We start from the raw sequence: 15,644 nt of genomic DNA, 5'->3' as shown, positions 1-15,644 counted from the left end.
AGGGGGGTTTCACAGTAACTTCATTGCAATGTTAATGTAAGCCTTACTTGTGGCTAATAAATAAACTTCAACTTTTTATCTTTCCTGGAAGTCCATGTTTGAATCCTGCAAGAAGATTTGTGTCCCTGTCACAGTATTGAAGCAGCTCTTCTCAAAGTCACAAATTTAATGCAATGTGAATGTGATTCAGGTAAATTGTCCATCTCATTCTGCCTGCACTCTCTGAGCCTCACTGACCTCTCACACTGACACCTCACAATGCCCGACTGATTGACAGCAGCTCCAGACCGATAGGAAGAGAGGGGGTGGGGCAGTCCTCCAACCAATCGGAGTGAATGAGGGCGGGGCCGGGAGTGGAGTATGCGCAGTGTGAGTAATGGCGACGGAGAGATCCATTGTTTCGATTCGTTCCCGGTGACGGAAATAAATGGCAGTGAGCAGTAGCTATGGATCCGACGGGTGGACGAAAAGGCTTCGCAAATATGTTGTGTAAGTTGCAAAGTCCCGAAAATCCTCTTCCCGGTCCCCGATTGCCCGGAGCGGAGCCGCAGTTTTTCACCAAAACCCGAGTTTGAATCCGCCATTTTTTCAGCGAGCGACCGCGACAGAGCGCACGCACCGCCGCCAACTTTGTGAGGGGCAATGTGCGATATGGCACATGCGCCGCCGCCATGTTTGTGAGGGGCAATGTTCTTGCCTCTTCAATGGGCACAGCGTGTCCATCAAACTACTTCAACATGTGAACAGTCTGGTTCTGCCTCGGACAGTTGTCAGGAGAGGAGTTTGCAGTGGGGACTGAAGACAATGACTTCAGTCTTCCCAAAATTTAAATGCAGTAAATTTCTGCTCACCCAGTTCTGGATATCGGACAAATCATCATCTCCAAGTTACTAGTGGTGGACCGCAAGGATCTGTTTTGGGGCCACTGCTGTTTGTCATTTTTATTAATGACCTGGATGAGGGTGTGGAAGGATGAATTAGTAAATTTGCGTATGACACTAAAGTCGGTGGAGTTGCAGACAGTGCGGAGGGAAGTGGCAGGTTACAGAGGTGGAGATGCCGGCGTTGCACTGGGGTAAACACAGTAAGAAGTTTAACAACACCAGGTTAAAGTCCAACAGGTTTATTTGGTAGCAAAAGCCACACAAGCTTTCGGAGCTCTTAGCCCCTTCTTCAGGTGAGTGGGAATTCTGTTCACAAACAGAGCTTATAAAGACACAGACTCAAGTCTGTGTTGTTAAACTTCTTACTGAGGTTACAGAGGGACATAGATAAGCTGCAGAGCTGGGCTGAGAGGTGGCAAATGGAGTTTAGAACCATAGAACCATAGAAAATTACAGCTCAGAAACAGGCCTTTTGGCCCTTCTTGTCTGTGCCGAACCATTTTATGCCTAGTCCCACTGACCTGCACTTGGACCATATCCCTCCACACCCCTCTCATCCATGAACCCGTCCAAGTTTTTCTTAAATGTTAAAAGTGACCCCGCATTTACCACTTTATCCGGCAGCTCATTCCACACTCCCACCACTCTCTGCGTGAAGAAGCCCCCCCTAACATTCCCTTTAAACTTTTCTCCTTTCACCCTTAACCCATGCCCTCTGGTTTTTTTCTCCCCGAGCCTCAGCGGAAAAAGCCTGCTTGTATTCACTCTATCTATACCCATCAAAATCTTATACACCTCTATCAAATCTCCCCTCAATCTTCTACGCTCCAGGGAATAAAGTCCCAACCTATTCAATCTCTCTCTGTAACTCAGCTTCTCAAGTCCCGGCAACATCCTTGTGAACCTTCTCTGCACTCTTTCAATCTTATTTACATCCTTCCTGTAACTAGGTGACCAAAACTGTACACAATACTCCAAATTCGGCCTCACCAATGCCTTATATAACCTTACCATAACACTCCAACTTTTATACTCGATACTCCGATTTATAAAGGCCAATGTACCAAAGGCACTCTTTACAACCCTATCCACCTGTGACGTCACTTTTAGGGAACTCTGAACCTGTATTCCCAGATCCCTCTGTTCAACTGCACTCTTCAGAGTCCTACCATTTACCCTGTACGTTCTTCTTTGGTTTGTCCTTCCAAAGTGCAATATCTCACACTTGTCTGCGTTAAGTTCCATTTGCCATTTTTGAGCCCATTTTTCTAGTTGGTCCAAATCCCTCTGCAAGCTTTGAAAACCTTCCTCACTGTCCACTACACCTCCAATCTTTGTATCATCAGCAAACTTGCTGATCCAATTTACCACATTATCATCCAGATCATTGATATAGATGACAAACAACAATGGACCCAACACCGATCCCTGCGGCACACCACTAGTCATGATGTGGAGATGCCGGCGTTGGACTGGGGTAAACACAGTAAGAAGTTTAACAACACCAGGTTAAAGTCCAACAGGTTTATTTGGTAGCAAAAGCCACACAGGCTTTCGGAGCTCTTAGCCCCTTCTTCAGGTGAGTGGGAATTCTGTTCACAAACAGAGCTTAGAAAGACACAGACTCAATTTACATGAATAATGGTTGGAATGCAAATACTTACAACTAATCAAGTCTTTAAGAGACGAAACAATGTGAGTGGAGAGAGCATCAAGACAGGCTAAAAAGATGTGTATTGTCTCCAGACAAGACAGCCAGTGAAACTCTGCAGGTCCACGCAACTGTGGGAGTTACAAATAGTGTGACATGAACCCAATATCCCGGTTGAGGCCGTCCTCGTGTGTGGACAACCCTTCGTTGTCCAGTACTTCCCCGGAGCGGAGAAGCTACGGCATCTCCTCCGGAGCCTTCAACATGTCATTGATGAAGACGAACATCTCGCCAAGGCCATCCCCACACCCCCACTTCTTGCCTTCAAACAACCGCACAACCTCAAACAGACCATTGTCCGCAGCAAACTACCCAGCCTTCAGGAGAACAGTGACCATGACACCACACAACCCTGCCACAGCAACCTCTGCAAGACGTGCCGCATCATCGACACAGATGCCATCATCTCACGTGAGAACACCATCCACCAGGTACACGGTACATACTCTTGCAATTCGGCCAACGTTGTCTACCTGAGACGCTGCAAGAAAGGATGTCCCGAGGCATGGTACATTGGGGAAACTATGCAGACGCTGCGACAACGGATGAATGAACACCGCTCGACAATCACCAGGCAAGACTGTTCTCTTCCTGTTGGGGAGCACTTCAGCGGTCACGGGCATTCGGCCTCTGATATTCGGGTAAGCGTTCTCCAAGGCGGCCTTCGCGACACACGACAGCGCAGAGTCGCTGAGCAGAAACTGATAGCCAAGTTCCGCACACACGAGGACGGCCTCAACCGGGATATTGGGTTCATGTCACACTATTTGTAACTCCCACAGTTGCGTGGACCTGCAGAGTTTCACTGGCTGTCTTGTCTGGAGACAATACACATCTTTTTAGCCTGTCTTGATGCTCTCTCCACTCACATTGTTTCGTCTCTTAAAGACTTGATTAGTTGTAAGTATTTGCATTCCAACCATTATTCATGTAAATTGAGTCTGTGTCTTTATAAGCTCTGTTTGTGAACAGAATTCCCACTCACCTGAAGAAGGGGCTAAGAGCTCCGAAAGCTTGTGTGGCTTTTGCTACCAAATAAACCTGTTGGACTTTAACCTGGTGTTGTTAAACTTCTTACTGTGCACACCACTAGTCACAGGCCTCCACTCAGAGAAGCAATCCTCCACAACCACTCTCTGGCTTCTTCCATTGAGCCAGTGTCTTATCCACTTTACTACCTCCCCATGTATACCCAGCGACTGAACCTTCCTAACTAACCTCCCATGAGGGACCTTGTCAAAGGCCTTGCTGAAATCCAGGTAGACAACATCTACCGCCTTCCCTTCATCCACTTTCCTGGTAACCTCCTCGAAAAACTCTAATAGATTGGTCAAACATGACCTACCACGCACAAAGCCATGTTGACTCTCCCTAATAAGTCCCTGTCTGTCCAAATATTTGTAGATCCTATCCCTTATCACACCTTCCAATAACTTGCCCACCACCGACGTCAAACCTACTGGCCGATAATTTCCCGGATTTCTTTTGGAACCTTTTTTAAACAACGGAACAACATGAGCCACCCTCCAATCATCCGGCACCTCCCCCGTGAATACTGACATTTTAAATATGTCTGCCAGGGCCCCTGCAAGTTCAACACTCGCTTCCCTCAAGGTCCGTGGGAATACCCTGTCCGGTCCTGGGGATTTATCCACTCTGATTTGCCTCAAGACAGCAAGCACCTCCTCCCCTTTAATCTGTAACGGTTCCATGGCCTCCCTACCAGTTTGCCCTATTTCCGTAGACTCCATGCCCGTTTCCTCAGTAAATACGGATGCAAAAAACCCATTTCGTATCTCCCCCATCTCTTTTGGTTCCATACACAGTCTACCACTCTGGTCTTCAAGAGGACCAATTTTATCCCTCACTATCCTTTTGCTCCTAACATACCTATAGAAGCTCTTTGGATTTTCCTTCACTCTGTCTGCCAAAGCAACCTCATGTCTTCTTTTAGCCCTCCTGATTTCCCTCTTAAGTAGCTTCTTGCACTTTTTATACTCCTCGAGCATCTGATGTGTTCCTTGCTGCCTGTACATTTCATACAACTCTCTCTTCCTCTTAATCAGTGTTACAATCTCCCTCGAGAACCAAGGTTCCTTATTCCTATTTACTTTGCCTTTAATCCTGACAGGAACATACAAACTCTGCACTCTCAAAATTTCTCCTTTGAAGGCCTCCCACTTTCCATTTACATCCTTACCAGAGAACAGCCTGTGCCAATCCACACTTCCCAGATCCCTTTTCATTTCATCAAATTTGGCCTTTTTCCAGTTCAGAACTTCAACCCGAGGACCAGATCTATCCTTATCCACGATCAAGTTGAAACTAATGGCATTATGATCACTGGATCCAAAGTGTTCCCTCACACTCACATCCATCACCTGCCCTAACTCATTTCCCAATAGGAGATCCAATATCGCATCCTCTCTAGTTGGCACCTCTATATACTGATGTAGAAAATTCTCCTGAACACATTTTACAAACTCTACCCCGTCTAAACCTTTAACAGTATGCGAGTCCCAATCTATATGTGGAAAATTAAAATCCCCTACTATCACAACTTTGTGTTTCTTGCAGTTGTCAGCTATCTCTCCGCTGATTTGCTCCTCCAATTCTCGCTGACTATTGGGTGGTCTATAATACAAGCCCATTAATGTGGTCATACCTTTCCTGTTTCTCAGCTCCACCCATAGGGCCTCTGTAGACAAGCTCCCTAATCTATCCTGCCTGAGTACCGCTGTAACATTTTCCCTGACCAACAATGCCACCCCCCCACCTTTTATCCCTTTAATGCGGAAAAGTGTGAGGTGATTCACTTTGGAACGAGTAACAGGAATACAGAGTACTGGGCTAATGGTAAGATACTTGGTAGTGTGGATGAACAGAGGGATCTGGGTGTCCACGTGCAGAGATCCCTGAAAGTTGGCACCCAGGTTGATAGGGTTGTTAAGAAGGTGTACGGTGTGTTAGCTTTTATTGGTAGAGGGATTGAGTTTCGGAGCCAGGAGGTCATGCTGCAACTGTACAAAACTCTGGTGCGGCCGCATTTGTAGTATTGCGTACAGTTCTGGTCACCATATTATAGGAAAGATGTTGAAGCGTTGGAAAGGGTGCAGAGGAGATTTACCAGGATGTTGCCTGGTATGGTGGGAAAATCGTATGAGGAAAGGCTGAGGGGCTTGAAGTTGTTTTCGTTAGAGAGAAGAAGGTTAAGAGGTGACTTAATAGAGGCATACAAGATGATCAGAGGATTAGATAGGGTGGATAGTGAGAGCCTTTTTCCTCGGATGGTGATGGCTAGCACGAGGGGACATAGCTTTAAATTGAGGGGTGAGAGACATAGGACAGATGTTAGAGGTAGGTTCTTTACTCGGAGAGTAGTAAGGGCGTGGAATGCCCTACCTGCAGCAGTAGTGGACTCGTCAACATTAAGAGCATTCAAATGGTTATTGGATAAACAGAGAGATGATATTGGAATAGTGTAGATTAGAGGGGCTTTAGATTGGTTCCACTGGTCGGCGCAACATCGAGGGCCGAAGGGCCTGTACTGCGCTGTAATGTTCTATGTTCTAAGTCTGACTTTGAGGTGATGGTTTTCACATTCATCTGCTTCGCTGGTCCTTCTAGGTGGTGGAGGATGAGGATTTTGGAGATTCTCTCATAGGTGTGGTAGTGTTTTGTATGAAGTACGACTGAGCACTATGACAACCGACTGTTATCACAGAATCCCCACAGTGCAGAAGCAGGCCATTCAGCCCATCGAGCCTGCACGGACCCAGACCCTATCTGTGTCTCCCCATGTATTTACCCCACTAATTCCCCTAACCTACACATCTTTGTACACTATGGGGCAATTGAACATGTCCAATTGAGCTAACCTGCACATCCTTGGACTGTGGGAAGAAACTGGAGCACCCAAAGCAAACCTATGCAGACATGGTGCTTCATAAACACCCAGTGGAGGCCGCGAAAAACACTTAAAACCTGCCATCTTTATAGGGGCAGTAGGGCGCATGCGTGCTCATCCTGCACCAGGCAGCGGGACTTTGATTTGATTTATTATTGTAACATATATTAATATGCAGTGAAAAGTATTGTTTCTTGCGCGCTATACAGACAGAGCATACCGTTCATCGAGAAGGAAATGAGACTGCAGAATGTAGTGTTACAGTCATAGCCAGGGTGTAGAGAAAAATCAACTTAATGCAGGGTAGGTCCATTCATACCTCTGACGGCAACAGGGAAGAAGCTGTTCTTGAGTCGGTTGGTACATGATCGCAGACTTTTGTATCATTTTGCTGACGGAAGAAGGTGGAAGAGAGAATATCCGGGGTATGTGGGGTCCTTTATTATGCTGGCTGCTTTTCCCGATGCAGCAGGAAGTGTAGACAGTCAGTGGATGGGAGGGTGGCTTGCGTGATGGATTGGGCTACATTCACGATCTTTTGTAATTTCTTTTGGTCTTGAGCAGAGCAGGAGCCATACCAAGCTGTGATACAACCAGAAAGAATGATTTCTGTGGTGCATCTATGGAAGTTGGCCTGAGAGCTGAAGCGGACATGCCAAATTTCCATAGACTCCTGAGAAAGTAGAGGCATTGGTGGGCTTTCTTAACTATAGTGTCAGCATGGAGGGAGCAGGACAGGTTGTTAATGATCTGGACACCTAAAAACTTGAAACTCTCGACCATTTGTACTTCATCCCCGTTGATGTAGACAGGGGCATGCCCTCCACTGCGCTTCCTGAAGTCGATGACTATCTCCTTCATCTTGCTGACATTGCTCAAATTGCCCTTCATTGAAAGTTCTCGGGATTGGGATTTCTCATTTGGGCTGCAGAGGAACTTGGAATGGGAGGGTAAAGATCCAGTTGTCATGGTCCATGTAAGTACCAACGACATAGATAGAACAGGAACAGAGGTTCTGCTAAGGGCTTATGAACAGTTAGGAGCTAAATTAAAAAGCAGAACCAAAAAGGTAATAATCTCTGGATTACTACCTGAGCCATGAGAGAATTGGCACAGGGTCAATAAGATTAAGGAGGTAAATGAGTGGTTCAAAGATTGGTGTGGGAGGAATGGGTTTGAATTCATGGGACATTGGCACCAGTATTGGGGAAGAGGGGACCTGTTCCGATGGGATGATCTTCATCTGAATCGTGCTGGGACCAGAGTCCTGGCGAATCATATAACAAGAGCTTTAGATGGGGCTTTAAACTAAGTCATGGGGGGGAGGGTTCAGCTGTATGGAGAATTAGAAAATCCATGTTAAAGGAGAGGATAGAAGTGCAGGTTAATGATGAGGACTTTCAACTAGTTAACGGAGCCGAGGACTCAGGAGAGGTTAGTAAAGTTTCCAGACCACGTAATAGAACAGAGAGTATAGAAGGTAGCAGGAATTTAACCTCAGGCAGGTGACAAGTATGGGAAGGGAGGTGGTTAATGCAGGACTGTGGGTGTTGTACCTAAATGCGCGCAGTATACGGAATAAGGTAAATGAGGTACGGTAAGGTTGCGCGCATTGAAATTGACCGGTACGATTTTGTGGGCATCACAGAGATGTGGCTGCAAGGGGATCAGGACTGGGAACTTAATATCCAAGGATATGTGTCCCTATCGAAAGGACAGGCAGATGGGGGCGGTCTTGCATTATTAGTGAGGAATGAAGTTAACTTGATAGCAAAAGTGATATAGGATCAGAAGGCATAGAATCTCTGTGGGTAGAGTTGAGGAATCAAAAAGGTAAAAATACCCTGATGGGAGTTATGTACAGGCTCCCGAGCAGTAGTCAGGATGTGGGGCAGAAAATAAATCAGGAGATAGAAAAGGATCCCAAGAAAAGGAATATGTGTAATGTCTAAGATTTGTTTTTTTGGAGCAGCTTGTGACAGAGACTACTGGCGATGTGTAATGAGGCAGACATGATTAGGGAACTAGTTGAAGGAACCCTTAGGGAGCAGTGACCACAATATGATAGAATTTACCCTGCAGTTTGAGAGGGAGAAGCTGGAATCAGATGTAACGGTATTACAATTAAATAAAGGTAACTACAAAGACATGAGGGAGGAGCTGGCCAGAGTTGATTGGAAAGGGAGCCTAGCAGTGAAACAGCAATGGCAAGGGTTTTTGAAAGTTTTTCGAGAGGCACAGCAGAAATTCATTCCAAGGAGGAGGAAACATGCTAAGGGGAGGACGAGGCATCCATGGCGGATGAGGGAAGACAAGGACAGCATAAAAGCAAAAGAAAAAGCATACAAAGTGGTGAGGATGAGTGTAAGCCAGCTCGTAATATAAAAGAAGATAGGAAGAGCCTTTTTCAATATATAAAAGGTAAGAGAGAGGCAAAAATAGACATTGGACCACTGGAAAATGAGGCTGGAGAAGGAATAATAGGAAACAAAGCAATGGCAGAGTAACTGAATAGTTACTTTGCATCAGTCTTCACGGTGGAGGACACCAGTGGGATGCCAGAGCTCCAGGAGAGTCAGGGGGCACAGGTGAGTGCAGTGGCCATCACTAAGGAGAAGGTTCTAGGGAAACCAAAAGGTCTGAAGGTGGATAAATCACCTGGACTGGATGGACTACACCCCAGGGTTCTAAAAGAGATAGCTGAGGAAATTGTGGAGGTATTGGTAGTGATCTTTGAGGAATCATTGGCGGCAGGGAGGGTCCCAGAAGACGAGAAAGTAGCTAATGTAATACTGTTGTTTAAGAAGGGAGGGAGGCAGCAGACGGGAAATTATAGGCCGGTGAGCCTGACTTCGGTCATTGGCAAGATTTTAGAGTCCATTATTAAAGATGAGGTCACAGAGTACTTGGAAGTGCATGATAAAATAGGACTGAGTCAGCACGGCTTCATCAAGGGGAGGTCATGTCTGACAAATCTGTTAGAGTTCTTTGAGGAGGTAACAAGGAAGTTAGATAAAGGAGAACCAGTGGACGTGATTTATTTAGATTTCCAAGATGCCTTTGACAAGGTGCCGCATAGGAGACTGCTAAATAAGTGCCCATGGTGTTAAGGGTAAGATCCTGGCATGGATAGAGGATTGGCTGACTGGCAGAAGGCAGAGAGTGGGGATAAGGGGGTCTTTTTCAGGATGGCAGCTGGTGACTAGTGATGTGCCTCAGGTCAGTGCTGGGACCACAGCTTTTCACAATATACATTAATGATTTGGAGGAAGGAACTGAAGGCACTGTTGCTAAGTTTGCGGATGATACAAAGATATGTAGAGGGACAGATAATATTGAGGAAATGGGAGGGGCTGCAGAAGGACTTGGGCAGGCTAGGGTAGTGGGCAAAGAAGTGGCAGATGGAATACAATGTGGAAAGGTATGTGGTTATGCACTTTGGAAGGAGGAATGGAGGCATAGAGTATTTTCAAAATGGGGAAGTGCTTAGGAAATCAGAAGCACAAAGGGACTTGGGAGTCATTGTTCAAGATTCTCTTCAGGTTAACGTGCAGGTTCAGTCAGTAGTTAGGAAGGCAAATGCAATGCTAGCATTCATGTCGAGATGGCTGGAATACAAGAGCAGGACTCCTGAGCTGTATAAGGCTCTGGTGAGACCCTATTTGGAGTATTGTGAACAGTTTTGGGCCCCGTATCTAAGGAAGAATGTGCTGGCCTTGGAAAGGGTCCAGAGGAGGCTCACAAGAATGATCCCTGGAATGAAGAGCATGTCACATGAGGAACGGTTGAGGACTCTGGGTCTGTACTTGTTGGAGTTTAGAAGGATGAGGGGGGATCTTATTGAATCTTACAGGATACTGCGAGGCCTGGATAGTGTGGACGTGGAGAGGGTGTTTCCACTAATAGGACAAACTAGAACCAGAGGGCACAACCTTAAGCTAAAGGGACGATCCTTTAAAACAGAGATGAGGAGGATTTCTTTCAGCCAGAGAGTGGTGAATCTGTGGAACTCTTTGCCGCAGAAGGCTGTGGAGGCCAGGTCACTGAGTGTCTTTAAGACAGAGATAAATAGCTTCTTGATTAATAAGGGGCTCAGGGGTTATGGGGAAAAGGCAGGAGAATGGGGATGAGAAAAATATCAGCCATGATTGAATGGTGGAGCCGACTCGATGGGCCGAGTGGCCTAATTCTGCTCCTATGTCTTATGGTCTTTGGTCTTATTGAGGTAGAGATTATTGTCATTGCACCAATTCACCAGATTCTCTATCTCTTTCCTGATCTGTGTCTCATCATTGTTTGAGATCTGACCCACCACAAAGGAGAGAATGCTGTGAATTTCTATCCTGGGCTCACACTGATGGCTTTTGGAAACTCCTTTTACAGGGAATTAGAAGGGGAGCATTTACACATACAAAACTCAAACCAAGTGCAATCTTTGTATCTTTTCAATATATGTCCTGGACTCTTTTCATAGAATCCCTGCAGTGCAGAAGGAGGCTGTTCAGCCTATCGAGTCTGCACCGACAATGATCCCATCCAGGCCCCATCCCCATCACCCCACGTATTTACCCTGCTCATTCCATGACACTAGGGGACAATTTAGCATGGCCAAGCCACCTAACTCGCACATCTTTGGACTGTGGGGGAAACCGGAGAACCCGGAGGAAACCCACACAGACACCGGAAGAATGTGCAAACTCCACACAGACAGTCCCCCGCGCCGGAATTGAACCCGGGTCTCTGGCGCTGTGAGGCAGCAATGCTAACCACTGTGTGCCGCCCCAACCACTGTGCTAATGTGCCGTCTTGATACTGACTGATTTTTGTTTTTAGCAGGATATTTAATGAGGACTGGAAACTCAATCTAAACATCACATCAATATCTAACAAGAGTCACTCGATCCATCAGGACCTGAATATTATTAGATTTTGAACATGGAAGGAAACAGCACTGTTCACATTGTGGAGAAACCGTGGAAATGTGTAGACTGTGGGAAGGGATTCAATTATCCCTCTGGCCTGAAAACTCATCGACGCACTCACACTGGGGAGAGGCCGATCATCTGCCCCAAGTGTGGGAAGGGATTCACTCAGTCATCTGCTCTGCAGAAACACCTGCGAGTTCACTCTGGGGAGAGACCGTTCACCTGCTCTGATTGTGGGAAGGGATTCACTCAGTCATCCCATCTGCAGACACACAAGAGAATTCACACTGGGGAGAGACCATTCACCTGCTCAGAGTGCGGGATGGGGTTTATTAATTTGACAAACCTGCAGACACACAAGAGACACCACATTCAGGAGAAGTCGTTTATCTGCTCCAAGTGTGGGAAAGAATTCACTCAGTCATTTGACCTGTTGACGCACCAGCAAGTTCACACTGGGGAGAAACCGTTCATCTGCACCGAGTGTGGGAAAAGATTCGCGAGGTCATCCTACCTCCTGAGACACCAGCATGTTCACACAGCCAAGACCTTGTTTATATGTACCGACTGCGGGAAGTCCTATGGAAGTTCCCAGGACCTGAAGTCCCATCAACGTATTCACACTGATGAGAGACCATTTGGATGCCCTCACTGTGAGGCACGGTTCAGGCGATCAAATGACCTCCTGGTACACAAGCGCAGTCACACTGGAGAGAAGCCGTTCACCTGCTCTGTTTGTGGAAAGGGCTTCACTCAGTCATCCAGCCTACTGAGACACCAGCAAATTCACACCAGGGAAAGGGCTGCTCAATTGCCCTAACATTGATTTCATTAACTGAAACACCATCATGTCCATACTTCTGAGAGGCCATTGTATGTGTGTGCAGGGATTCATTCAGTCATTTCCGCAACTGAGACACCATTAAGTTCACAAGTAATTACGTTGACTGGATTTTGCTGTTAATCACGATCAAGAATACACCACAGGAACTGCAGCGGTTCAGGAAGGCAGCTTAGCACCACCTCCCCAAGGGCGATTAGGGATGGACAATGAATGCTGTCCTAACCAGCGATGCTCACATCACATGAATGAATTAAACAGAAGACTGACCATGTATGTTGGAGTCATTCTATTTGTTTCAGGAGGATGCAGGCACTTTCCTGTCTGATTAAACAATTGTTTAAGATGGTATTTGTAGATCAGAGACAGAGTACAGATAATGACAATTAGTTTGAATCCCGTATTCCCCCATTCTCAGGCATTTTGTCTTGAATGATAACAGATGGGATGAAGCCAAATCTTCCGTTTAAATTGTCCCCATGCTGTCAGTGGGAAGGGTTAAAATCTCTGCTTGTTTGTAAAGGGTGAAGCAAACATTCTCAAATGCACATGACTGTGTCAACTTTATTTTCAGATCAATGATGAACCAAGCACCATTCTCGTCTTTGGTTTTAACTATTATTTTGCTACCTTTATCAGCTTTGCCCAAAATGTTTTTCTTTTCCTCCCTCAGGTGTCTTTCAGGATCATTGCATTTAAACTGAAGAAAAATGAGACTAGAAAAGTTAACTTCCACTAGTAAACAGAAGCTTCAACCTCCTGAGCCTCAAAAGAATTGACGAGGTTGGAGGTTCACACAGCTTGTGAGCTCGAAAATATAACCTCAAAGCTGATGCTTATCTTCAAGGAATGAAACTTTTGGCACCTTTTACAATTGTACCAGTAAAGTGTAATTCAGACTGAACATTTTATTTTCACTTAGTTTCACTTTTCCAACACAGAAGCTGGCAGCATTTGAGATTACTCGGGTCACTGTCTGTGTGGAGTTTGCATATTCTCCCCGTGTCTGCGTGGGTTTCCTCCGGGTGCTCCGGTTTCCTCCCACAGTCCAAAGATGTGCGGGTTAGGTTGATTGGCCATGCTAAATTGACCCTCGTGTCAGGGGATTAGAGGGGTAAATAGGGGGTTACGGGAATAGGGCCTGGGTGGGATTGTTGTCGGTGCAGACTCTGTGGGCTGAATGGCCTCCTTCTGCACCATTTGGATTCTATGATTAAATCCCAATTGTAGATTTCTCATGTACCTGGAGCAGATAATGTCCACTGCAGATCACCCAGCACAGAAACCGCATTGTGCTTCTGGACACACTCTGGCTGTGAGTAGATGGATTATTGCCTCTACCTAGCGAAGGACTTCCCAGTGATGCTGAGGAGTGAGATGTCCCTGTAGTTGTTGCAGTCTCCTCTTTTACCTTTTTTCTACAATGTGATGATTTTTGTGTCTCACATCTCCTGTGGAATGGATCCTATCCTCCAGCGGAGAAGGAGGATGAGATGAAGGTGTGGCAGTAGATGGGGCTTTCCGGGAAGGAGCAGTTCAGTTGGAATTCCATCCTTGCTGGTGCCTTTCTGCTCACTCAGCGATCAATGGCCTTTTCCAGCTCAAGTGATGAGGCTTCCTCGCCTAACTTAACCATGGCAGGAAACTGAAGAAGAACGTCAAAGACTGGGAGATGTCTGTCTCACAGCAGTAAAGCTCAACAATGTTCTACCTAGAGTGACATCTGTTTTTTTTCTATAGGTGAGTAATTCACTCACCTGCCAATCTCAGGGAGGTAACATTGCTGATGGCAGCACCAAACACCCTCTTGTTCCTGCCATTCGCAGCATGTAGATTTTGGTTGCCAAAGGCGGTTTGGATTTCTTCATAGAAATCATAGAAACCCTACAGTGCAGAAGGAGGCCATTCGGCCCATCGAGTCTACACCGACCACAATCCCACCCAGGCCCTACCCCCACATATTTTACCCGCTAATCCCGCTAACCTACACATCTCAGGACTCTAAGGGGCAATTTTTAACCTGGCCAATCAACCTAACCCGCACATCTTTGAACTGTGGGAGGAAACCAGAGCACCCGGAGGAAACCCACGCAGACACGAGGAGAATGTGCAAACTCCACACAGACAGTGACCCGAGCCGGGAATCGAACCCGGGACCCTGGCGCTGTGAAGCAGCAGTGCTAACCACTGTGCTACCGTGCCGCCCACTTCTTGACATAGGCTAATCCAGTATTTATTTGCAATTTACCTCCCGATCCTTTACACCTACTGCATTGGCTAGTTTCAAGGTATGCGCAGTCTCGCTGTTTGATGTATGTTGTGCATCAGGTTGTCTTTGCATTTTATTTCAATGACCAATGTTATCTCTGCTGAGTGAGCCTCAAACCCATCTCTGTTGTGGGTTTCACCTTTACCAAATGTTGCTGCTGCTGTGTCAGAAATGATTGAACTCAGTGACTTCCAAACTTCATCCATATCATGCTGATTCATAAAGTTTCATTGAAGTGACTGCAAAGTTTTTCAGTAATTTATGTTTTATTTTCCATTATAAATTAATTTCATGAACTAATTTTGAGTTCCTGTCCAGAGATCTGGAATTTAGGTGAAATGTCACAGATGGTGCTTTTCAAGAGGATCACTGCAGTCCTGAAAATGACGGTAGGGTAGATACAAGAAGGGTGTTACCGATGGTAGTAGCTGTGGCTTTGGGGGTGGGGGGAGTCCAGAACTACAGGTCATAGTCTAAGGATAAGGCCTTTTAACACTGAGATGATGATAAATGTCTTCACCAGAGAGTGGTGAGCCTATGCAATTCACTACCACGGAAAGCAGTTAATGCCAAACCATTGTATGTTCTCAAGACAGAGTTAGATAGAGCTCTTGGGGGCAAAGGGACCACATAATATGGGGCATTGATCAGGCTATTGAGTTGGATGATGAGCCATGATAATAATGAATGGTGGAGCAGGCTCGAATGGCCACCAATTGTTCTCTATCAATTTCACTCTTTGGAGTAGCAACCTGAAGCTTCAACTCATTGCCAAACTGATTTAGGATATATCGTGAGCTTGTTTCCAATCAGCAATTGGTCAGTGTGTTTAGCTATTAACTGAAAGTTTGGTGGTTTGAGAACATCCAGGGATGGATCATTCTCTGTTGTCTCCCCACCAGCATTCATTGACACACAGTTCCAGGTTCACAATGGGGATTTGGGCAACAAATAAATCTCTTTGAAATGTCGCTCACTCTATTGTTATCTGATGTTTCCTACATTATGTAGTTAATGAATATATTGTTAGGAACCAGATCAGAAACCCAAGGTATATTATAAAGTTGGGGAAGATTCCAACTTTATTTTTAGTATGAGGACAAGATG

At 45.9% G+C, this 15,644-nt stretch overlaps 1 protein-coding gene across 6 annotated transcripts; it reads left to right on the top strand.

The window, feature by feature from the left end:
- Positions 1–349: 349 nt before the first annotated feature.
- LOC144481953 (uncharacterized) lies at positions 350–15,310 on the top strand. Of its 6 annotated transcripts, XR_013495810.1 has the most exons (4): positions 351–489; positions 11,336–12,541; positions 12,942–13,071; positions 14,393–15,310. XR_013495810.1 is itself a non-coding variant. In XM_078201138.1 (2 exons), exon 2 carries the CDS (start codon positions 11,438–11,440, stop codon positions 12,245–12,247), a length of 810 nt encoding a protein of 269 aa, XP_078057264.1. In that variant the 5' UTR covers positions 350–489; positions 11,336–11,437; the 3' UTR covers positions 12,248–15,310. The 6 variants fall into 6 exon arrangements, 2 of the variants coding, with proteins under 2 accessions (XP_078057264.1, XP_078057265.1); XR_013495809.1 differs by lacking the exon at positions 12,942–13,071 and having other exon boundaries at positions 350–489; positions 11,336–12,638; positions 14,397–15,310; XR_013495807.1 differs by having other exon boundaries at positions 350–489; positions 11,336–13,071.
- The last annotated feature ends 334 nt before the right edge of the window (positions 15,311–15,644 follow it).

This window comes from Mustelus asterias, chromosome X (assembly GCF_964213995.1).
Source record: "Mustelus asterias chromosome X, sMusAst1.hap1.1, whole genome shotgun sequence".
NCBI classification, from domain to species: Eukaryota; Metazoa; Chordata; class Chondrichthyes; order Carcharhiniformes; family Triakidae; genus Mustelus; species Mustelus asterias.
This window is presented reverse-complemented; position numbering and strand designations above follow the sequence as displayed.